The sequence below is a fragment of the Osmerus eperlanus genome, chromosome 21 (assembly GCF_963692335.1).
Source record: "Osmerus eperlanus chromosome 21, fOsmEpe2.1, whole genome shotgun sequence".
In the NCBI taxonomy this organism is placed as follows: Eukaryota; Metazoa; Chordata; class Actinopteri; order Osmeriformes; family Osmeridae; genus Osmerus; species Osmerus eperlanus.
This window is the reverse complement of record NC_085038.1, coordinates 1,511,907-1,534,443: the sequence shown is the minus strand read 5'-3', so window position 1 is coordinate 1,534,443 and position 22,537 is coordinate 1,511,907. Positions and strand designations below refer to the sequence as shown.

The window sequence follows — 22,537 nt, the reverse complement described above, 5'->3', positions numbered from 1 at the left end:
TCGATTCCGCCTGGGGAACTTTTTGGTTTCTTTCTGTTTGGAGTTCTCCCTCGTGCTCACAAGGGTTTCCTCTGCAAAGAACCCTAATAAACAGACATGCACAACAGATCTCTCTGCTGCCCATGTCCCTGGCCAGGCAGGTGGGGAGCGCCCGGCCTCGGCCCCCTGGTCCACATGGCTGATTACTGCTCCTGGCTGTTCTCAGGAAAAGGACAGCTGCATGGGTAAAATGCAGAAGATTTTACCGGTGGACACTCATGTGTGTCTGTGTGTGTCTGTGTGTGTGTCTGCCTGTGTGTGTGTGTGTCTGTCTGCCTGTGTGTGTGTCTGCCTGTGTCTGTGTCTGCCTGTGTGTGTGTGTGTCTGTGTGTGTGTGTCTGTGTGTGTATGTCTCCGCTCCCTGCACGTGTGTTTTATCAAAGTTGACAAAGATTCATTCTTCCACCATCAAGTTAAAAGAAAATAGGCGGTCTTATATACAGAACATAAAACACACTTTCAACAGTTGACTTTTAACCCTTTATTCTAGCACTAGTTTGGTCTGTTAAACACAGCAAGACTTGAGCAAATAATTTGGGGGACATTGCTTAACAATCAATGAATTAAGAGTGACAAGAACCCCCAAAAAGATCTTATTGAAAACTCTGGACCATGAGTAGTTAGGTTGTAAAAACATTCATAATTTTGTACCTGATGTCCCAAAAACATACTTTGATATTACATATCTTGTTTATCACTCAATGCCAGAGTGACATAAGTTGCATAAGGCAAGCAGTGTGTTCACAAGGCAGTAGTAGATAAGAGAGTAATATATACACACACAAAAGTCATTTTAGTAGATACAAAAACAGAAGATCAACAAGTTTGCCCTTCATTCATCATTTTGGGCAAAGACAACCTATTGTCAAGCAACAGACTATCAAGCTAAAAAATAGCTCAAGCAATTAAAAATGTGGAGGACCAAGTCTGTGTACCTACATGTGTACCTAACCTTCAGGCTAGCCTACACTTGGAGAAATGTCGATTGAAATATTGAAGTGCAAAGCCTTTGAAATATCTCTACATTTTGCTCCTTAAGTATCTCAAAGTTACTGGGCTTGTGCTTGTTCTTCTCTATTACCCTGCAAACTGTATTGTTGAGTCTTGCGCATCAGTGTTTACTAGACTGAGTTAGAGTCTGACTATCTAAAAACCAGACTCCCTCATATTCCCTTAAAAACACAGATCTTTTCTTCAGCAAAGAATCACAAATGAAGACTTCTTTAGCTCTCTACATACAATCTAACATGATCTAAAAAACAATTAAGTCAGACAGCATTGGAGATAGAGGACCCACATTGGCACAGACTAAAGTTACTCTAAAATGTCTCAGACCCAAATGTTTTAAGATTTAGAACGTTCCAGAACAGAACATCCCTTTTAGGACTTTTTGAAATTGTCTGGACCTCACACACACACACTCAATGGGTTATTATGTTCCCAGAGGGTAACACAGTTTTCACACACTCAGACACACACACACACCTGATTTGGAAAGCGTTTCACTCAAAGTGCTTACTCAGTGGGCTCTGACCCAACACACCTGTGTGGAGTCTGAGAGAGCCAGAGACAGAAGGGGCTTCTGGTTCTATCCAAACACACACGGTCTCAACCAACAGCCCTCATAACGAGGGTGTGTGGGAGGACGAGGGGGGGAGAGCGAGGATGAGGGGGGGAGAGCGAGGACGAGGGGGGGTAGAGCGAGGGAGCGAGGGGGGCGAGGGGGAGAAAGCGAGGGAGAAGGGTCCAGTAAAAGTCATCTTCAGGATATACAGACTGTGAACATCTTTATGACGGCGTCCCTGGAAAAGAAGCAAAACCAAGTCAAGGAAAAAAAAATAAAAAAAATAAAACTGAAATCATTTGTGGTGAAGCAGTAAACACTCTACAGCTGAAGTACATGGCAGAACTAATATTACACTTATCAATTATAATCACTGGTGGGGAGAGACCTGCACTGCCAGGAGAGGGGCAGCAGACAACAGTGTGTGTGTGTGTGTGTGTGTGTGTGTGTGTGTGTGTGTGCGCGCACGCGTACTTACCTGGCAAATGGAATGTAGGACAGGCCATACCTGTGAGAAAAAAGACTAACATTACAACCAGGAAATGTACTGCGGTTAGTTTGTGAAAGTGTGTGTGTGTTTATGATGAAGAAGGATTGCAGTGTTACTGTAAGTGCAGTAAGATATATTTCACTGGTCTCTTTTATAATAAAGTACAATAAAATGTGTTGATATATATATTTTTTTTTTTTCAAACTTGAAATTCATTGCGTGCCTAAAATGTGAATCATTACTGATGTGCCATGTTAAGCAGAGCAAAGGACTGGAACATTATTCAAAGACATTCCCAATACTTCTCAGAATTATACAGTATTACTGTCGTACTGATGTGAGCAGTTCTGCATTGGAATGTTCAGTGTTCATCAAAGTAATCCAGAAAACTCGTAGACAGAGAGGGAAAAGGACAACTATTTTAGCCAGGAAATATTCTTTAAGTGTGTATCAACAAACTAGACCTTGTACATGTTTTTGTGTGTGTATGCATGTGTGTGCCTGTGTGTGCGCATCTCCTGCCTTTGTCAAGAAGATACTTGAGAGAACAAAGCTAGCTGCATTAGCTGTGTGTGATTAGGCAGGCTAAAAGCTACAACCATAATTACCCTGTTTTCAGTCGCAAATAATGACCTGCCATTGAGTTGCATGCCAAAACCCCTTCAGTTCAGGAAAAAATGTTATATGTGTACGCATTTGAGGGTTTGATATAAGGACACAACATTTCAGTCTCCTTCCTTATTTGTGTGTATGTGTGTGTGTGAATTCACTCACCAAGCAAAGGCCAAAAACTGTAGTACACAGAAGAGTAAGGCCAACCCATTAATCTTCCACTGAGGACAGATTGAGCAGTTGAAAAACAGTTCAAGAGATGTTTCACTGCTGTTTCAGTCATACTGCTTGTATTGGCATACTATATTCAAGACTGACAGAACTGTTATAACATATCTTTATCAGGTTTTATCAGCATTTTCTTTGATCAATTATCGTTTACTATTAAATTGAATTCAACCCTACTGAATGAATAATGATATATTATTGAAAAGTATGACGCTTGCGATTTATATATGACAGACATTTCCTTGGCCTGGGTTAGGGTTCTATGAAGATCCATAAAGGTTAGTGTCTCCCACTAGGGTCAAACTTCCTATATAGCACAAAATGCTCAATTCTGTTTGGGTTTGTTGAATTGGTTTAACTTACTATTTACTACTAGTATTAACACTCACACACATAAAAATGCCATCTACTTTGTACAGTTCTAGGGTAAAAGTATGAAGATAATAATTGTATTATGATGATTGTAACGTATCAAACTTAAAAAAAAAAAAACTACGAATCTTTACTGCATCACTCAACAGGGTGTTCAAATATTTCAACTGGGCACTTAATCTGCCATGGAAGCTAATGTCACCTGCTCACTGAAAATGATGATGACAATTTACCCTCCTCACTGCGAATGCAGAAAGTTATGCAAGGACGGTTTATGGTGGGAGGGATACTTACCCAGAAAGCAGCACATAAAGTTAGAACAAGGCACGTCTGACAGAAGAAAAAAAAAAAGAAGATAATTACAAATTCACTAAACCAAGTTTTAGTGTGTGGGTGTGTATGTTTGTGTGTATGTGTGTCCTCACCAGCATGATTGCAGTAGCAAGTGCTCTTACTTTGGCACACATTCTCTTCACCTGGGTCACAGGGCCCATCAGGAACATGGTGCTTTAAAATATACAGTGCAGACAAACTTAACGATAGCGCATAATGATATCATGGCTATGCACTGCGCGTCACACTAACACCCTCCAACTTACCTAGCAAGGGAGGCGACGTTGCCAACGGTGTAAAGAACGGCAAATAACGCCAAACCCCTTCCTGGAATCCACAGCAAGCACGTTCCCTGTCATTATAATACAACATTATAACAGGATTGTATGGCACAAATTCCATTCGTAGACTGATAATTAAATTGTACACTCCGCCATAAACTGTCTTACCAGTATGGAACACAAGACCCCAAGAGCGAAGCAGGCAATGAAGCCTTTTACTCGGGTGCCCCAAGATAAGGTGGAAGCTTGGTTCGCCGCCTGAATGTATTAGCAATAGCATGAACAAAACATGTCAATTTCACAAACTTTCACAAACTTTCACTTAAAACTGGGTCTTTAAGTTGTCAAAATATGAGCTTCATTCATTATATGGACTCCAGAAAAACTATCTATGTGTATCGATGATTTCAGTATGTATTTTAAGTTAACGTTACTAAAATGGAAAGTTGGCAAGCTAGCTAGCTAGCCTAGCTATTGAAAAGCTAGCTGATGATGATGACGTTAGCTTAGCCTAGCTATTGTACTTTCAGTTTTTTCAACCTGTAAAATGCCGTTGTCGTCACTGTTTTCATCCTGCCCACTCAAAACTTTCTTTAATTTATCCATGAAAAACACTGCTATGATCCGCCTCGAAGTGCAATTCCTCTCGTCGCTGTGTGTTTGGTTGAGCTAGTTCCGCATGAAATCACAAATAATCGATTTTCTCTTCTTGTTCGCGGAGTAACAACAGGTGCATCGATAACTTCCGCCAAGCCTAGCTAGTTGTAGTCTGTAGTCACGGAGACAAACGGGAGTGGATCGGTGCAGTACCTTTGCTATCCATAATAACAAAGGGGCAGTGTAAACCATAGAATATCCCTCATCTCCCATACCATTTCTGGCAAATGCTGGAAAAAGGTGCTTGTTTTATGAGAAACAGGCTGAACGAAATACAAGAGACCAACTAGAATGATGGACATATATTTATTCACCCAGGTTAAAAGAAACATGAGAAAATACTAGAAAAACAGAACTGACACTTCCCAGTTAACATAATCGCCCAATTACATGAAATACAAGAAACGTGTATCCTGTTGTCTGTCTTACAGACAGTATCCGTTATAAGATTACCTACACTACAGTCAGCTAACACGTGTGCTCCCCAGCCCTGCACCCTCACACACCTAATGGTCTGGGATTACTCCAATAAGATTAGGGCCATTTAAGTGTCATCTGATTTGGGGTTCTGGAACAGAAATAAAGCCAAAATGACAGGCTTAGTCCAAGGTCTTCTTCCATGGTGGTCCTCATCTACACCCAGACTCTCTGCTGCTCTCAGAGGAAGTTCTCCTTCCTGGAGGTAGCATTTCGGATGCTACAGTCTGAGGAGGTTGAGGAAGCAGACAAGCAGCCTACGACCGCTGTCCGACAGAAGGGGCCCTGATGGTGTTCCCCTCAGCATGAACACTGGCGGAGAAGTGAGTCCCTAGAATGTTCCGTATGGATCTGTTTGTAAAAGGTTTGTCCAGTGGTGGAACGGTTCTAGGTGGTTCTAGGAGGCCTCCAGGACCTCAGGGGACTTTGACTCGGGCAGAACTCCAGTAGAGGGGTTCGGGCATGGGCACCTGCACTCGACACGTAGGACACGACTGCTTTCGCCACAGCCACTCTTCAATACACTGGACATTGAGAGAGAGAGAGATACACAGTGAGATGAGGACATTCTGTTGGTGTTTGTGGGAAGGGGTGAAGCGAGTGGGGAAGAGGACAGCAGGCGGATGTTGTGGTCCGTGTGCACATGAGCTTACCTCACTGTGGAAGCTATGGGAACAGTGCACATGAGCTTACCTCACTGTGGAAGCTATGGGAACAGTGCACATGAGCTTACCTCACTGTGGAAGCTATGGGAACAGTGCACATGAGCTTACCTCACTGTGGAAGCTATGGGAACAGTGCACATGAGCTTACCTCACTGTGGAAGCTATGGGAACAGTGCACATGAGCTTACCTCACTGTGGAAGCTATGGGAACAGTGCACATGAGCTTACCTCACTGTGGAAGCTATGGGAACAGTGCACATGAGCTTACCTCACTGTGGAAGCTATGGGAACAGTGCAGCTCTTTGATTCCACTCGCCCCTTTGTTAAGGTCGTCATGGCAGATCAGACACACACGATCTGCGTCGCTCTGCAACACACACACCCACACACACCCACACACAGCACATAGACATGGTCTTAAACAAGAACATTAACACATCAATGATTGGGGGATTCACTTCTATACAGACTCCCTGCCCCGCCCCCCCCCACCACGAGCACACACACCTACACACACACACACACACACACACACACACAGAGTGATCCAGCAGTCAACCTACCAGAGACATGACATTTCGCCTGCGGAAGCGTGTCTTCCTCTCGGGCAGTTCGGCCACCTCCGGGATGGTCGTTATGACGGAGGGCCGTCGCTCTGGACAGGCCGCCCTTGCGGGGCCGCTGTCCTCACAAGAGGAGATGCGGGTCCTAAGGTGGCCCCTGACAGGGGTGGGTGGCCTGGTGGCGATATAGAGACGAGACAGCTGCATGGCACTGAGCTGAGCCTGAAAAAAGATGTCGGATGGATGGAAAGAGAGAGAGAGAGAGAGGGTAACTTGGTGGGGGGGCAGTCAGTTATTTGATTGTACAATACTGTAACTCAAGACCTGTGTTCAGAGCTGATGGACACATAACAATGTCACCATAACACTGTTAGTTTGGTTTGTTGACATTTACATTTAGTCATTTAGCAGACGCTCTTATCCAGAGCGACTTACAGTAAGTACAGGGACATTCCCCCGAGGCAAGTAGGGTGAAGTGCCTTGCCCAAGGACACAACGTCAGTTGGCATGACCGGGAATCGAACTGGCAACCTTCGGATTACTAGCCCGACTCCCTCACCGCTCAGCCAACTGACTCCCTTGACATACTGTCTTTGGCAAACCCCTTTTATGCCAAACCCCTTTTATGCCTCCCTATTGTCCTATAATAAATATACACCTCATCTCCCACACAAACAGTGTCTTCTTGTCCTTTTATTGTTGTTCGGACACACCTGTGAATCCCACGTGTGTGTGTGTGTGTTCCTAGCTGACTACTGGAGGTAGTCACCCTAACCCTAACCCTAACCCACATTGACTCTCTAATCCTATTTGCTTATGTGGGTGTGGGTGGGTGTGTTACTGATCTGGCCCAGATTCCTTCTCAATAGCCAGCTCCACTGCTCCTTACACTGAACCCACAGCTCAACTTAGGAGCTGTTGCTTTGATGCCACAATATCGCGAGAAAACAGCACAATCTGTGATATTGTGTAGTGTAGTATAAGTCTAGTATTAAGTAGTTGGTGTATTGTCAATTCCAAGGCATTGTATTTCTCCAGTATTCATGCCACATTTGTAAGCCTACTGACACATGCTCAACCATGCACACACACACACACACACACACACTTACCGGACACGGCAGTGAAGCCCGGCGGTCTGCTCGTGGTCTTGAGGGTGGGTTGAGGCTACTCTTTCGGTCGAACATTTCTGCGTGGTCCTCTCCCCCATATTTCTCTTTGTCTTTTGCCTGTTCTGTTGCTTTGTATTTACTCATCCAATTGCTGAAGATGTCATCGTCATCCTCCTTCTCCTCCTCCTCCTCTTGCTCCTCTGGGTCCTCGGGGTCCTCGGGGTCCTCAGGGTCTTCCGTCACTGCGTCAAGCAGGTTGTCAGACTCTGTGCCTTTTACGTCTTCAGGGTCCAAAAATATATCGTCTTCAGTTTCCATGGCGATAGTCGTCCCCCGGTGAATGGAGAGATGAAGGCAGAAAGAAGGCGATGTGTGTGAGTGTGTGTGTGTGTGGCTGAGGGTCAGACAGAAGGGACAAGGAGTGGGATGTCGACTAGGAAGTGGACTAGGGAATGGAGGGTGGTTCTGGTTGGGCTAGGGCTCCAGGTGGAGCAGAAGGGTTAGCAGAGGCCTGTGGTCTGAGTCCGTGGGCCGCTCACTCTCTGGCGTGTTACCGATCTCATCGTCGCTTTCATCAATAAACCAAGACTGACACGGTCCTCTTCAACTGCCTCGATCTCCACCCCCCTCTCTCTTAACGCCATCTGGTTTATGTGTTCATCTGCTTAAGCCTGACTCCACAATACACTGCCAGGTTCCACAGCCACGTCACAGTCTTAACAGAGAAGAATCCTCTGTAATCTATTTAGGATGGGAGTGAGAGATGGAAGGAGAGAACAGGCCAGGAAGGTGGAAGAAGGGGGGATGGAGAGCAGGTAATGGGTATCTAGCTGAGAGGGGGGGGGGCTGTGGAGAAAGGGAAGAGTCAGGCTCTCTCATGGGGGGTGTTTACAGTATGTGTCTAGGTTTGCCTGTACATTACAGTTGCACAGTGGAGCTGAAGTAATCTACATGGCGATTACCCAGGAGAGGTAAAGCTAGGTAAATAAAAAGAGGGATATGTTTGCTTAAGTGGATGTAATAAGTGGTAGCCTAAGGTGATTACATGCAAGAAGGAAGGGGTGCGAAGGAGAGAGAGCAATTATGTAATGCATGCTTGGTCTATTTTTCTTGTAAAAATGTTCTTACTAAATAGTAAGATAGCCCTTTATTTCTTTGGTACTTATTTCCCTTGAATCACACTAAATCCATACTTTTACATCCGTTTCAGCTAACAATTAATACGTTAAACTCTGGATAGAAAGCCACTTTGGCCACATTTTCAACCCAGGGCCAAAAAAAAAAATCCAAAACATCTATTATGTAACATGCGTGCCTTGAACACACCCCTTTCCTGTACCTGCACAAAGTGATCAACTTCCGGGTTACGTCGCGTGGAAAGGATGTCCGAAATATGCTACAGCATTTGCTTAGCAGACCATCAAGTTACCGTCGTTACCGTTTACTGTTAATCATAATAACAAACTAATAAAGTAAAACAAAGGATCGCCACGATTGGAAAGCAATATGGGTATGGATTGGACCTTGAATCATTGGTCAAATGTTTGTCGTGCGATCATCTTGGTGCTAACTGGCTAGTTAGCTAATAGTCTAGAATAGCTAGTTAACCTGCTCTGGCAAGAACTATGTTTATTAACCTGACAATTAACCGATGGAAACGTGTTTTTATTTGGACAAATGCGCCCGTATTCTCTACGTGTAGAAAGCCAACTTCTTGACCAACGTTATCCTAAGCTAACCAAGGCATCTTTTAAGCCACCTCAAACTGACCCAGCCAATATTAGCAGAAAACGATTCCGCTGAAACTGATGTGTACACTCACGTGTTAAACCATGGGATTATCCATCGACGCAACAACATCATCGAGTACAACACACTGGCACAATGATTCATTTTGGGATCCCACAGCGCGCATTTGCTATTGATTTATCCGCCTTGTCCCTTCTGCCCCATTATAGATTGCCCCCTCTCCATCTCCTCACTCCGGCTCCTCATTCCCCCTCTCCGCCTGGTGTCAGCGTTCATGTGGCAGGTGACGAAGCGCCGGAGTGTGAAGCACTATGGACAGCTGGAAGACTTTGTTTGTGTGGTCACAGAAGCTGTACCAGAGATGCTTAACGACCGGCAGAGGAGCCTGCTTCTCCTTGGACTCAGAGCCAAGGTGTGTGTGTGTGTGTGAGATTGAGGGCGTGGGCGGGCGGGCCACTGCACAATGATGCTGAATGGACCTGTTGTTCCTTGTGTGTTGCAGATAACAGTGGAGTTGTTCAGTGGTGGGACCTATGCCGACCCTGAACTTGTACAGACCCACCTGGCCAGAATACAGTCTGTTTGTCTGACTACGGTAAGCAACGTGAACTTCACTTCGTTCTCTCTCTGTGTGTGTTTGTGTGTGTAACTCCTTGTTTTGTGTTGCAGTCGACTGATTTGGCCATAGAGGCATCCAAAGACAATCTTGTTTCGCTGACTCAGATGTTGCTAGGAGATCGTTCAGAAGTGTTGCTAGGAGATCGTTCAGAAGGAAGCCGGCTGACAGCGGTGAGACACGACTGAGATCTAACATGAAGAACAGGCGTACCTTTTTATCACTTAGAAACAACTAAACTAGACCATGTTGGATCAGACAACCTAGCCTACTGCATCCAGGTAGAAGACATAGCTATTACAGATGTCATTGCTGCCACCTTGTGGCATGATTTGGAATGGACTGTTCTACTTTCCTGGCATGGGCCTTTGGATGCACATTGCCCCTTACTTGGGTCTTGTTGATGTGATGTCAGGTGGCTGAGCGGTTAGGGAATCGGGCTAGTAATCTGAAGGTTGCCAGTTTGATTCCCGGCCGTGCTAACTGACGTTGTGTCCTTGGGCAAGGCACTTCACCCTACTTGCCTCGGGGGAATGTCCCTGTACTTACTGTAAGTCGCTCTGGATAAGAGCGTCTGCTAAATGACTGAATGTAAATGTATAATTGAACTGAAGGTTGAAAATTGATTTTTAAATTGTTACTTACTTTATTCTTACTTTTCTTTGCCATCAAAGAAAAGTAAGTGTGCTGTCCATGTTTTCCACAATGTCAAATCTAACAATCTGTCCCTGTGTCTTAGGGTGCGTTTGACGAGAACTTCGACGCAGCGCTGCAGATGCTGGTGTGTGACTTCCTGTCCAGACTTGAGGAGCTCTTGCCAGTGCCTAACTTCAAACAGGTGCTCACGGTGACCTCACACAGACCGCACCAATCAAAATCCACCCATCCACAACTCTTCAATGACAGATAGGACCCCTGTCTGTTTGGCAGGCTGCGGCTTGGTTGGAGGCTGCCCCTGGTGGCGTGGAGGACTGCATGCAGTCCTTCTCCGACACGGACGATCTGGGGTCTCTGCTACGGAATCCAACATGCCACCAGGCACACCTGGGAAAGACGGGTAGGAGACTACAACTCTTATTCTCTCACGTTGAAATACACTTCCTGTTGGGTATTAAATGAGGATAAAGAAATATGATCTTTTTTTCCTGCTGTGGTTGTTTTCTAGTTGGCTCCCTTGCAGAGGAGCTGCTTCTCGCCTCACTGTCCAGCCCTTTCACAGCCCACTCCAAAAGCTCCTTCCACAGCCAATCAGAAGTCTTATCCGAGTGGGTTAGCCACGCCCATGACTGTGGGACCCTGGACCAGGATAGGCTGGAGACAGAAGGGGTCGAGGTGGTGATCGGGGTGGAGATGGGCAACCTGGGAGCGAGGGAGGAAGAAGAAGGAGTAGAACAGGAAGTCTGCATCCTACCGGGGGACGGCGACGCGGCGCGAGAATCCGAGGGGATGATGGTGATTGGTCAAGGCCTGGCATCAGCCAATGGGGGACAAGCTGACGGAGGAGGGACTAACTCCATCCCAGCTGTGCTGAGTCTGATGGCCCTGAATCAGACCCCTATCGTGTTCATCCCACAGCAGCCGTCTCCCACTTTCATCTCCCTGTCTGTCCCAGCGCTACCGCTGCCGATGGCCACCAGGGGGCAGTGTGGCGCGGTGTCCCCCTCCAGAGAGAGCCGGGCTCAGCTAGCGAGGAAGACGGTGAGCGTCCCAGGGCTGAAGCCCCACTCCCCACAGCCTCTCAGCCACACGCTCAGGTGAGGAGGGGGACCATGTCGTCCTGAGGTCATTCACCTGAGGGGTTGATTCACCTGAGAAGTTGATCCACCTGAGGGGTTGATTCACCTGAGGGGTTGATTCACCTGAGAGGTTGATCCACCTGAGGGGTTGATTCACCTGAGAGGTTGATCCACCTGAGGGGTTGATTCACCTGAGGGGTTGATTCACCTGAGGGGTTGATTCACCTGAGGGGTTGATTCACCTGAGGGGTTGATTCACCTGAGGGGTTGATTCACCTGAGGGGTTGATTCACCTGAGGGGTTGATTCACCTGAGGGGTTGATTCACCTGAGGGGTTGATTCACCTGTGTGTTTGGGTTTTACGAGTTTGTGGGAGATGGGAAGACACAATCCTACGGTTCTAAGTGTTTGTTCCTTCCTTCAGCGTGTGTCCTGAGATGTCAGCCGGGTCTGCAGTCTGTCACGGAGAGGACAGTGACACAGGTGAGACACTTGTTAATGGTTGGAGAGACAAGTTTGTCCTGGAAAAAATCACTCACGTCCTCGCTGTGTTCCCGCTTCCTGTCAGGTGACCACGCAGCAGACTCCTCCCAGCAGGGCTCCGTGTCGCCACATCTCTCCAGCTCCGCCTCCACCGCTTCCACCCTCCCCGGCGCATCCCACAATCCTCGGCGGGTGGCCCACAAGTGCCCTCAGTGCGGGAAGTGCTTCATCTACCGCTCGCAGGTGCTCCGCCACCTGCACACGCACAAGACCCGCGGCACGCCCCACAAGTGCTCGCAGTGCGGCCTGGGCTTCCGTACGCCCTGGGCTCTGAACGACCACAAACGCTCGGTGTGCTCGAACGCCACCTTCGATTGCCCGCTGTGCGGGAAGGCGTTCCCTTCCCTCCGCGAGCAGTACCGCCACCGCCTCACCCACAAGACCAACACCTGCTTCCAGTGCGGGGCTGCGTTCAAGAGCAAGGCTGAGCTGGTCGCCCATCTGCAGAACCACCGGGCCAAGCCTCTGCATCAGTGCTGCCTCTGCGGCAAACGCTTCCGCCTCCTGTCCAGCCTGACCAATCACAAGCAGACCCACTCGGCCAGCGGCGGCTTCGCCTGCACGCGGTGCGAGCGCGTGTTCCCCTCGGCGAGGGAGCGCGACGCCCACCGCCAGATGCACCGCGTCCACAAGCTGCCGTGCCCTGTGTGCGGGGAGGCCTTTACCTCGCAGGCCAAGCTCATCAAGCACCAGCAGAGCCACCCGTCCCCGGACGGCGCCGAGCGCCGGTACAAGTGCCGCTACTGCGAGGAAACGTACACGGGCCTCACACAGCTCCGCATCCACCAGAGGAGCCACATGGAGAAACCCTACAAGTGCGAACAGTGCGACAAGGCCTTCAGCACCCTGGGGGGGCTCCACAACCACAAGGGCACCCACTCTGGAGAGAAACCCTACCTCTGCACCCACTGCGGGAAGAGCTTCCGCACCAAGGACGGCCTGGAAGGACACCTGCGCATCCACACCGGGGAGAAACCCTTCCACTGCTCCTACTGCGGCAAGCGCTTCACGGCGCTGGCCGGGCTGAACGTGCACGTGCGCCGGCACACGGGCGAGCGGCCGTACGTGTGCCAGGTGTGCGGGAAGGGCTGGCCCTCCGGGGGAGACCTGCAGAAGCACATGAGGAGTCACACGGGGGAGAAACCCTATGGGTGCTCCGAGTGTGGGAAGACCTTCTCCATCTCCTGCCACCTGACGGAGCACATGAGGTCCCACTCAGGTGAGCCTCCTCACAGCACCACACCAGGGACTGGACACCTACCCCGGCTGGGTTCACCTGGAGGTTAACTGGTTGGTCTTTAACCCTCATCCTGCAGATGCCAAACCATCTTGTTTGGACTCCAACCCTAATCTAACTAATATTAATGATTAGCCGGTTGCTGAACTGAGTCAGGCTAGTCCTAACTTGGGTTGAAGTAGAACAGGGATGATCCACTGTAAAGGGCTTCCACATATATACGCTTTTCATTATTGGTGTTGGAGACTAAAATGAATGAACCAGTTCATACACCTTCTGTGTAAGCCTGATGTGTGTGTGTGTGTGTCTCCACTCAGTCTACATCATGAGTTTCCCTGCGTCCAGCTGTTGAACCCCCTTGACTGTCTGTGTCTCTGTTCCAGGTGAGAAGCCGTTCACTTGTCCGGAATGCGGCAAGTGCCTGAAGAGGAAGTTCGACCTGAAGAAGCACATGCTGTCTCACTCCGACACGCGGCCCTTCCCCTGCTCGCACTGCGACAAGAGCTACACGAGACGCACGCACCTCACCCGCCACCTGCAGACGCACGCCACAGGGAGCGCCTAGCCTTCGGCTGGTCCCTAGCCTTCGGCTCGTCCCTCCTGAAAACCCCCTAAACTCTGGTTCTCGGTGAGGGAGGGGTTAACAGACCGGGAGCCCTGGAGACGGACTAAGTGTTTCCTGCTGGGTGAGGCCCACCATTTAACAACTTTTAAACGGCTGCTATCAGAGGATTGACGGTGTTCGGAGGGGAGGAGTAGACGGGACAGTACAAAGGAGATGTTTGAGGATGTGACCTCGACCGGGACGAGTCCAGATGCTCCAATCCCTTGGTTTCATTTTTATTTCCTTTCCTCTTTTTTTTCTGATCAAACTGTTGCCATCCTGGGTGGCCTTGGTTTGGGTAAAAGGGAGCTGTAGTATTAATCGTGTTGTTCTGCTGCGGGGCAGGAGCACTGAAGCAGTCTTACCCTGTCAGTTAAATGTGCCTACTGCTTGTGTACAACTGGATCAGGCGGAAAATCAATCATATGTAAACACAGATTTATTTCACTACTGATAAATGTTACAGCGTCAAAGCTTTACTCGTTGCCCTGAAGCAACAAGCTTTACTTGTGGTTTGTCCTCAGTGTTTGTGGACGTTAGCTGCTTGTCTGTGTTTTCTACTACAGGTGAATACGGATCAGTTTTTCCACTTCTTCTATAAACCATGCACAGTAACACACTGGAGTCGAACTTAAGAGAACACAAGAGGCCTTATAACTTGATAATGTGATAAAAATGCATTTCAAAAAAGTATTCATACTAATCTGTAACTGTAATGTCAAATTACGGATCACTTGTATATTTTTCAAGCAAAAAAAGGATCATTGTCAATAATTGATATGTTAAGAAAAACTGAAAAGTCAATTAATAAAATGTGCTTTTGTGAGCCCTGAGCTATGAAGTTTGAATGTATTGTGAGTGTGTGTGTGTGTGTGTGTGTGTTTTCCTCTTTTCAGAAGACAAGGATAGAAGGTAAAAACTCGTCTGACAGGAAAGTGTTTGTGGAATCCCCCCCCCTCCCCATCATCTCTGATTCTCCATCAACAGTTTGTCATTAAGAGCGATGACAACAGCGGGAAACTCATTGAGGTCCACAAAGTCTCCACAGACGATGTTGAGGCAGGTGCTCTGGGGCCCGGGTCTCTGGACCTCCACCCAGCCCAGCAGCAGGGACACGGCCTTCATCGTCATCCTCCTCATGGTCTCACACGGGTGGTGGACCACGTAACTAGAATCTTCTGTCAGGTTCAGACCGGAAGCGAAGAATTCAGCTGTCGATCACAAGAGGTTCAGGTGTCATGAGGTAAGGATCAAGTTACAAACACGTTTCAGACTGCTAACCTGGAACACACACACACCTGGTCTGCCTGCAGCCTTCTGTTGCTCCAAGTATGAAATGACCTTTTTGGGATCCGGTGAATCAGCATACCTGTTGTGCAGAGACTACTGGTTTGATAGAGTCACACACACTCCAAAACCACACGTCCAAACACACACACACATTTTGTACCTGTAGGAAATCATTGGCCATAGCTGCTTGTGCTGCTTAACAACATCCTCGTTGTCATAGGAGACGATTACCTGCTGCCCCGAACCCCAACAGTGTCTAAGAGTAGGAGTCACCTACAGCGCAACACACACACACACACCACAGGCTGAGCAGTCAGAAACTCTTGAGTAGATTGAGGTTGTGCGGGGGGATGCTGTGTGGGGGGCTGCTGTGTGGGGGGCTGCTGTGTGGGGGGCTGCTGTGTGGGGGGCTGCTGTGTGGGGGGCTGCTGTGTGGGGGGCTGCTGTGTGCGGGGGGCTCCTGTGTGGGGGGCTCCTGTGTGGGGGGCTGCTGTGTGCGGGGGGCTGCTGTGTGGGGGGCCGCTGTGTGCGGGGCCGCTGTGTGCGGGGGGCTGCTGTGTGCGGGGCTCCTGTGTGGGGGGCTGCCGTGTGGGGGGCTGCCGTGTGGGGGGCTGCTGTGTGGGGGGCTGCTGTGTGCGGGGGGCTGCTGTGTGCGGGGGGCTGCTGTGTGCGGGGGGCTGCTGTGTGGGGGGCTGCCGTGTGCGGGGCCGCTGTGTGGGGGGCTGCTGTGTGCGGGGGGCTGCTGTGTGGGGGGCCGCTGTGTGGGGGGCCGCTGTGTGCGGGGCCGCTGTGTGGGGGGCCGCTGTGTGGGGGGCTGCTGTGTGGGGGGCCGCTGTGTGGGGGGCCGCTGTGTGGGGGGCCGCTGTGTGTGGGGGGCCGCTGTGTGGGGGGCTGCTGTGTGCGGGGATGCTGTGCGGGGGGCTGCTGTGTGCGGGGCTGCTGTGTGGGGGGGCTGCTGTGTGCGGGGGGCTGCTGTGTGCGGGGCTGCTGTGTGGGGGGCCGCTGTGTGTGGGGGGCGCTGTGTGGGGGGCTGCTGTGTGCGGGGATGCTGTGCGGGGGGCTGCTGTGTGCGGGGCTGCTGTGTGGGGGGGCTGCTGTGTGCGGGGGGCTGCTGTGTGCGGGGATGCTGTGTACCTGTGGAGGGCAGAGTTTGTGTCCGAACAGGCCTGTGATGAAGGAAACGAGATGTCTGTGTTCTCTCTCACCCAGCTCGTAGAAATGAGAGCAGACCAGGATCACAACCTCTTCAGAGTGCTGCTGCAACCAGACAGCTACAGCTGACAGGGCCTCCTACACGCACACGCACACGCACACACACACAGAGACAAACAGCCAAAACTCACTCAACTACACCGTGTTGTGCGTCACTCCAGACACACACACACACACACACACACACACAGCATCTGCCTTACCTTAACTGTCTGAAGCGTGTAAACTCCATGTGAAAAGTAAAGGGCTTCTTTGCTGCCCTTCTTGCAGGCAACGCGCAGATCAAAGAACCGTATCCCAGCATTCAGCTGGTCGGAGATACACCAGGTCTACATCGTTAAAAGAAATGAAATTGGTTACTCTTTCGCTTCATTTCTGCGTCCGCACTTTGTCTTTCACACACACAAGCACACACCGCTGTCAGGTGCACTACATACCTGTGTAGTGGCCCATCGCACCACACAGGGTCTCGTGAAACAGGGCACTAAACGGTCCAACACTTGCAGAAACCGGGACTCCGACTTGAGCACGGGAGACCGCCTGTCCAGACAGTAACTCATGGCGTCATGACTGCCTACGCGCCGGAGTAACGCACGAAGCAGGTTAACCCTCGTGCTGCCTTCGGGTCACATGACCCAAAGGTTCATAACGAACCATCGTTGTGTTTACTCAATTTTACCCAATACAAAAACAAATTAAAATAATTTTCTTTTAACCTTCGCAATGTGGGGGGTCTGAGACAGCCCACCGGTTAAAAGAAAATGCTTCACTTTGTTTTTAAATGCGGTAAAGTTGTCGCAATACAACGGTGGGTCACAATGACTGATGGGTCAGAATGACCCGAAGATAACACAAGGGTTAAATATACACACTCACGCGGTGGACACCATAATTCCTGTATCTTAAAACCCAGGATGTGTAAAATGTATAAAATGCAGGATACATTTGGCGTACGTTACATTTTGGTGTAGATTACAATAATAATTTAGTATGACCGTCAAGTGTAAACCGAGCCTACCCACCGGGTATCGCCAAGTCCCAAAGTGGAATGTTCACCAGCTTCCCTGATAGAAACGACATCCAGTCGGCGTTCTCGCCCTCTTTCGCTCGCCTTAAATTCATCTTACAAATATGGATTTGCAAACAAATGCATCTATATTAGCAAAGCTTTAATCAAACGCGTATACTTCCTTGACTTCTTTATTTTCCGTAAATCGGCTTGCTATATCCTTATCCTAGATTTCCGGATGACAGTATTTTCTCCTCGCTTTACATGACTACGTTGTGTACATTTGTAGGCCTCTCTCTATCAAATGCAAACCGCACTTCCAAAAGCGAAACGCTTACTGTAGTGGTGGTAACAATGTTTGCTATGGTGAATTGGTATCATTATGCAAGTCATATTCACGAGGAAACCTAATAAACAATGTCCTTGTCTGACTTGTATCACGAGACTGGAGGCGGGGCGTTCGGGACGGGTCCATCAGTGTATGCTGCGTGTTGGTCTATTTCTATACCCACTGAAAAATATATTTTATCAATTAGTCGCAGTCTGTGCCGAGTCTAAACCTTGTTGTCCCCAGACACGGTCTCATCTGTTTTAGGATTGAGTTTGTACAGTAAAACCCGCGGTGTCGTTTACACCGAGTAGCCACTAGGTGGTAGCATCTTCCATCGAATTAGCTATTATTTTCTCTCCAAATTGTCACTACTTTCTCTTTCACTTTTTTTCTCTCCATTCTTTCATTCTATCTTTTTTTTTAAATCTTTCTTTCTTGAAAGCAATCGCCATCATTTGTTTTTATGAATTATCGTGTGTGTGTGTGTGTGTGTGTGTGTGTGTGTGTGTGTGTGTGTGTGTGTGTGTGTGTGTGTGTGTGTGTGTGTGTGTGTGTGTGTGTGTGTGTGTGTGTGTGTGTGTGTGTGTGTGTGTGTGTGTGAGAGAGAGGGTCCCTTGTGACCTTTGTGGGGTCCTTGTGGGGTCTGGAGGGGATTGGTGATGAGTTAAGCAAGAGGTCATACATTTGTGTCGGCAGCTGTGACCCAGAATCCTTCTGTGTCCTTATGCCACCCCCCACCCATAACACCACCACCCCCACCCCCCATTCATGCCCCATGCCCCGCATAGGCCACTGTCACAAACGAGGAAGAAAAACCTCAGTTTAGTGGGGTCCTCAGCACTGGACCAGTTAGAGACAGAGAGACAAAAAGATAAATTGTGTATTCAAAGTTTCCAAACCCCTCTGCCTCCATTACTCCTTCCCCCCTCTCCCCCCTCTCCTCTGTAGCATATCCAGGTGACATTTGGCGGTTCCCTTCCTCGGGGTGGTCCAGGAGATGCAGGGGTTTTTGGCAGGCAGACAGAGGACTGCCCTACGGGTCCTAATGGGGGGCTGTTGGACCAGGAAGAGAAGATACGCCCTTTAAAACACACACACACACACCAACACACACCAAACCAACACACACACCAACACACACACACCAACACACACACACATCAACACACACCAAACCAACACACACACCAACACACACCAACACACACACACCAACAGTCACACACCAACACACACCAACACACACACCAACACACACACACACACCAACACACACGCACACACCAAACCAAACCCTTTTTCACCCCGCACATGGCCCGTCAGCTTTCAGAGTAAAGTAGAGCAGAGTATAGTAAAGTCCTAATAAAGTACTCATTAATTGATTACCAAGGGTTAAAAAAAAAAAAAAAAACTTTCAACAACATCAAAAAATATTATGCAAACCGATTTTTCGAAAATGTTTTTTTCATCCTTTCAAAACTTTTTTCACTATACTTTTTTCTCCCCACACACAATGAAAGGAGAGAATGTATAATTTTTTCAGAACATCTTTTTTCGAAAATCTTCCTAAAATGTTTTTTTCAGAACTTAAAAAAATATTTATTTCAACCTATCAAAACACAACAAGGCAGGAGAGGAGGGTGTGGCAGGAGAGGAGGGGTGTGGGCTGGAGAGGAGGGGTGTGGGCAGGAGAGAGGGGTGTGGGCAGGAGAGGAGGGGTGTGGGCAGGAGAGAGGGGTGTGGGCAGGAGAGGAGGGGTGTGGGCAGGAGAGGAGGGGTGTGGGCAGGAGAGGAGGGGTGTGGGCAGGAGAGAGGGGTGTGGGCAGGAGAGAGGGGTGTGGGCAGGAGAGAGGGGTGTGGGCAGGAGAGGAGGGGTGTGGGCAGGAGAGAGGGGTGTGGGCAGAAGAGGAGGGGTGTGGGCAGGAGAGGAGGGTGTGGGCAGGAGAGGAGGGGTGTGGGCAGGAGAGGAGGGGTGTGGGCAGGAGAGAGGGGTGTGGGCAGGAGAGAGGGGTGTGGGCAGGAGAGAGGGCTGTGGGCAGGAGAGGAGGGGTGTGGGCAGGAGAGAGGGGTGTGGGCAGGAGAGAGGGGTGTGGGCAGGAGAGGAGGGGTGTGGGCAGGAGAGAGGGGTGTGGGCAGGAGAGGAGGGGTGTGGGCAGGAGAGAGGGGTGTGGGCAGGAGAGGAGGGGTGTGGGCAGGAGAGAGGGGTGTGGGCAGGAGAGAGGGGTGTGGGCAGGAGAGGAGGGGTGTGGGCAGGAGAGAGGGGTGTGGGCAGGAGAGGAGGGGTGTGGGCAGGAGAGAGGGGTGTGGGCAGGTGAGAGGGGTGTGGGCAGGTGAGAGGGGTGTGGGCAGGTGAGACGGGTGTGGGCAGGAGAGGAGGGGTGTGGGCAGGAGAGGGGTGGAGATGGGGCCTAATTGCGGGCGCTGGAGAGTGGCAGGGTGGAGATTGGGCCTAATTGCGGGCGCTGGAGAGTGGCAGGGTGGTGATGCCGCGGTGGTAATTACCTGGTTACTGCAGCTGTTTCTCGCCATTGTTGTATAAACAGATAGGGACAAACATTAGAGGGAGAGAAATGGATGGATGGAGAAAGTAGGAGTGGGTTGAGGGAGGATTCTTCATTTTCACCTTCACTCATGCAGACAGGAATGGCTTGCAGCTGGGGGACTAACACACGGGCGATGAACTCCCAAGTGCTACAGCAAGGCTATCATTAGGACATTCTCTCTCTCTCTCTCTCTCTCTCTCTCTCTCTCTCTCTCTCTCTCTCTCTCTCTCTCTCTCTCTCTCTCTCTCTCTCTCTCTCTCTCTCTCTCTCTCTCTCTCTCTCTCTCTCTCTCTCTCTCTCTCTCTCTCTCTCTCTCTCTCTCTCTCTCTGCGACTTTCTTCATGTCTCCCTATGTCTCTCTCCCTCTCATACACAAACACATATTCTCACACACTGTCCACTTTACCTTCAATGACATGTTAACTTTGTGTTTGTTTGGTGTGCATGTTTGTTGTTCAGGGCCAGTGGAGGGATGTGTGTGTGTGTGTGAGGCGTAACAAAGTGGTGTAATCACACAGAAACAGAACTAACCCTTACTCATACTCACACAACCTCACTCTTCATGCCGTGTGTGTGTGTGGTTGAACCGTGTCGGAGAAATGCTTTGAGAGTGAAAGTTGCTTTTGTTTGAATCAACAGTCAGTGACCAGGAAAACAGAACTAAACTTAGGAGGCACTTTGTGTGTTTCTTGATGAGTGGTGACAATACATGCATGATGGTTATCAACCAGTCAAGTAGGAGACTATTTAAAATTGTACGTTTGCTTTATTACTCAGCAGTCCTTGAAACTGTCAAACCATCTGTTCTCTGATCTGGGCTGTGCCCTGAGTTCGTCAGGCCGTGGGTTGGTGTGCTTGTTCAGTTATTTCTCTGTCTGTGTGTGAAGGAGTGAAAGATGCAGAAAAAGAGAGCGATAGATTGTGCGTGTGAAAAGCAGAGCCTGAGGGGTGAGAAGCGAGCGTGCGAGAGAGAGAAAGAGAGAAAGAGAGAGAGAAGTGGGTTCTGCGACTGTGCTGCTAAGTAGGACATGTTAAAGAGACACACTGGAGACAGTCTACCCTCTAGGCCTTTACCAGCCCGGCAGCCAGGTGAGCTACAACAGACACACACACACACACACACACACTCTCACTCCTTCTGCCAACTTCTTAGTGTGCCAGGTATGCTCTCAGCAACGTTAGCTGTCTTTGTGTGGGAATGAAAGAAAACAAGGATCTGAGGCGCAAGATATACACACACTCACCGGGGACGAGGAGGAGGAGGGAGAGAGGAGGAGGAGGGAGAGAGGAGGAGGAGGGAGAGAGGAGGAGGAGGGAGAGAGGAGGAGGAGGTAACCTTTCCCTCCCTCTCATCCGTCCATCCAGGATTTCTCCTTTCGTGACGTTCCATTCGTTTCTCAGTTCTCCCTCTCTTTTCCGGGTTCCTCATCTCCCGCTCTTTCTCTGTCTTCCACCCATCTCCCTATCCCTGTCTCCTCTCCTTCCCTTTCTTTCCTCTCCATCCTTTCACAGGATTCTTCCTCTTCTGTGCTGTGTGTTCCATCCTCCGTTCTTCACACGTCTCTCTCTCTTTTTTGTTTTCCAAGTAGTTGGTTGGACCCACTTCTCTGCCCGTTGCTTAGGGAGTACTTTTAACGAAAGAGGAACAACACACACACACACACACACACTCTCAGAAGCCTTCCTTTCTCTCTTTTCCAAGATGGAACACAACAATTGTCATGTATTTAACTGTGTGTGAGTGTTTCTGCATGTGCCCACACCTCCTGAGGACTCCAGCCTTATCTACAGCAGCAGCCTATATCCTGCACACGCTGCTTCACACACACACACACACACACACACACACACACACACACACACACACACAGAAACACACACAGGCACAAATACAAGCCACACACACACACACAGGGATGCACACAACGCACACACACCTGAAAAGACCTTGTAGGCCATCGTATGGTTTCCCAGACTCCACTCAGCACTTGACACAGACCTGGGACGGCCGAGCGCTGCTGATGGCAGCATGAGAACGTTCTGGAAACACAGGAACGATGGCCGTCGCTTTACTCTTCCTCATCATTATCTAGCGTATCTTTAACATCATCTTCACCTCATCATCATCATCATCATCCGGGTTTTCTGCACCCAGTCACCATGTTGATCCTCATCATCACTGTGTGTGTTTTTCTATTGATTGCTTTATGACCTTTTGCTTGTCTGAGGTTCATCCTTCAAGGGCTTGTGATTGAAGTGAGATCTTTGATACCC

General features: G+C 49.3%; 4 protein-coding genes across 4 annotated transcripts; 1 reads left to right on the top strand and 3 right to left on the bottom strand.

Moving 5' to 3' along the window:
• Positions 1 to 505: 505 nt before the first annotated feature.
• sft2d2b (SFT2 domain containing 2b) lies at positions 506 to 4,693 on the bottom strand. The gene is made up of 8 exons (XM_062447257.1): positions 4,460 to 4,693; positions 4,088 to 4,177; positions 3,905 to 3,990; positions 3,731 to 3,812; positions 3,600 to 3,635; positions 2,868 to 2,926; positions 2,082 to 2,111; positions 506 to 1,841 (listed from the first exon to the last, which is right to left on the bottom strand). The coding sequence occupies exons 1-8, from the start codon at positions 4,523 to 4,525 to the stop codon at positions 1,802 to 1,804; spliced, it is 489 nt and encodes a 162-aa protein (XP_062303241.1). The 5' UTR covers positions 4,526 to 4,693; the 3' UTR covers positions 506 to 1,801.
• A 173-nt stretch (positions 4,694 to 4,866) lies between these two features.
• si:ch211-207l14.1 (uncharacterized) lies at positions 4,867 to 8,114 on the bottom strand. The gene is made up of 4 exons (XM_062446933.1): positions 7,394 to 8,114; positions 6,282 to 6,503; positions 5,987 to 6,085; positions 4,867 to 5,577 (listed from the first exon to the last, which is right to left on the bottom strand). Exons 1-4 carry the CDS (start codon positions 7,709 to 7,711, stop codon positions 5,470 to 5,472), a joined length of 747 nt encoding a protein of 248 aa, XP_062302917.1. The 5' UTR covers positions 7,712 to 8,114; the 3' UTR covers positions 4,867 to 5,469.
• A 612-nt stretch (positions 8,115 to 8,726) lies between these two features.
• LOC134007510 (zinc finger protein 835-like) lies at positions 8,727 to 14,166 on the top strand. Its single transcript, XM_062447004.1, has 10 exons — positions 8,727 to 8,903; positions 9,352 to 9,554; positions 9,645 to 9,737; positions 9,812 to 9,931; positions 10,498 to 10,596; positions 10,689 to 10,815; positions 10,924 to 11,512; positions 11,919 to 11,977; positions 12,063 to 13,256; positions 13,658 to 14,166. The coding sequence occupies exons 1-10, from the start codon at positions 8,900 to 8,902 to the stop codon at positions 13,837 to 13,839; spliced, it is 2,670 nt and encodes an 889-aa protein (XP_062302988.1). The 5' UTR covers positions 8,727 to 8,899; the 3' UTR covers positions 13,840 to 14,166.
• Positions 14,167 to 14,299: 133 nt separating this feature from the next.
• On the bottom strand, positions 14,300 to 17,933 carry LOC134007511 (PI-PLC X domain-containing protein 1-like). Its single transcript, XM_062447005.1, has 7 exons — positions 17,403 to 17,933; positions 16,818 to 16,954; positions 16,584 to 16,709; positions 16,303 to 16,458; positions 15,329 to 15,441; positions 15,177 to 15,247; positions 14,300 to 15,089 (listed from the first exon to the last, which is right to left on the bottom strand). The coding sequence occupies exons 1-7, from the start codon at positions 17,500 to 17,502 to the stop codon at positions 14,842 to 14,844; spliced, it is 951 nt and encodes a 316-aa protein (XP_062302989.1). The 5' UTR covers positions 17,503 to 17,933; the 3' UTR covers positions 14,300 to 14,841.
• Positions 17,934 to 22,537: the final 4,604 nt, after the last annotated feature.

Coding starts and splice junctions, on each gene's coding strand:
- sft2d2b (XM_062447257.1), bottom strand. CDS start 4,525: ATGGATAAATTAAAGAAAGTTTTGAGTGGGCAGGATGAAAACAGTGAC. Junction 3,636..3,730: donor TTGCTACTGCAATCATGCTG/GTGAGGACACAC, acceptor TTCTTCTGTCAG/ACGTGCCTTGTTCTAACTTT. Junction 2,112..2,867: donor CAGTTTTTGGCCTTTGCTTG/GTGAGTGAATTC, acceptor TTTTTCTCACAG/GTATGGCCTGTCCTACATTC.
- si:ch211-207l14.1 (XM_062446933.1), bottom strand. CDS start 7,711: ATGGAAACTGAAGACGATATATTTTTGGACCCTGAAGACGTAAAAGGC. Junction 6,086..6,281: donor GGCGAAATGTCATGTCTCTG/GTAGGTTGACTG, acceptor TGTGTGTTGCAG/AGCGACGCAGATCGTGTGTG. Junction 5,578..5,986: donor CCCATAGCTTCCACAGTGAG/GTAAGCTCATGT, acceptor CTCAATGTCCAG/TGTATTGAAGAGTGGCTGTG.
- LOC134007510 (XM_062447004.1), top strand. Junction 10,597..10,688: donor CAGTGCCTAACTTCAAACAG/GTGCTCACGGTG, acceptor TCTGTTTGGCAG/GCTGCGGCTTGGTTGGAGGC. Junction 11,513..11,918: donor CCTCTCAGCCACACGCTCAG/GTGAGGAGGGGG, acceptor TCCTTCCTTCAG/CGTGTGTCCTGAGATGTCAG.
- LOC134007511 (XM_062447005.1), bottom strand. CDS start 17,502: ATGAATTTAAGGCGAGCGAAAGAGGGCGAGAACGCCGACTGGATGTCG. Junction 16,955..17,402: donor TTGGGACTTGGCGATACCCG/GTGGGTAGGCTC, acceptor TCCGGCGCGTAG/GCAGTCATGACGCCATGAGT. Junction 15,248..15,328: donor TGGCCAATGATTTCCTACAG/GTACAAAATGTG, acceptor TCTGCACAACAG/GTATGCTGATTCACCGGATC.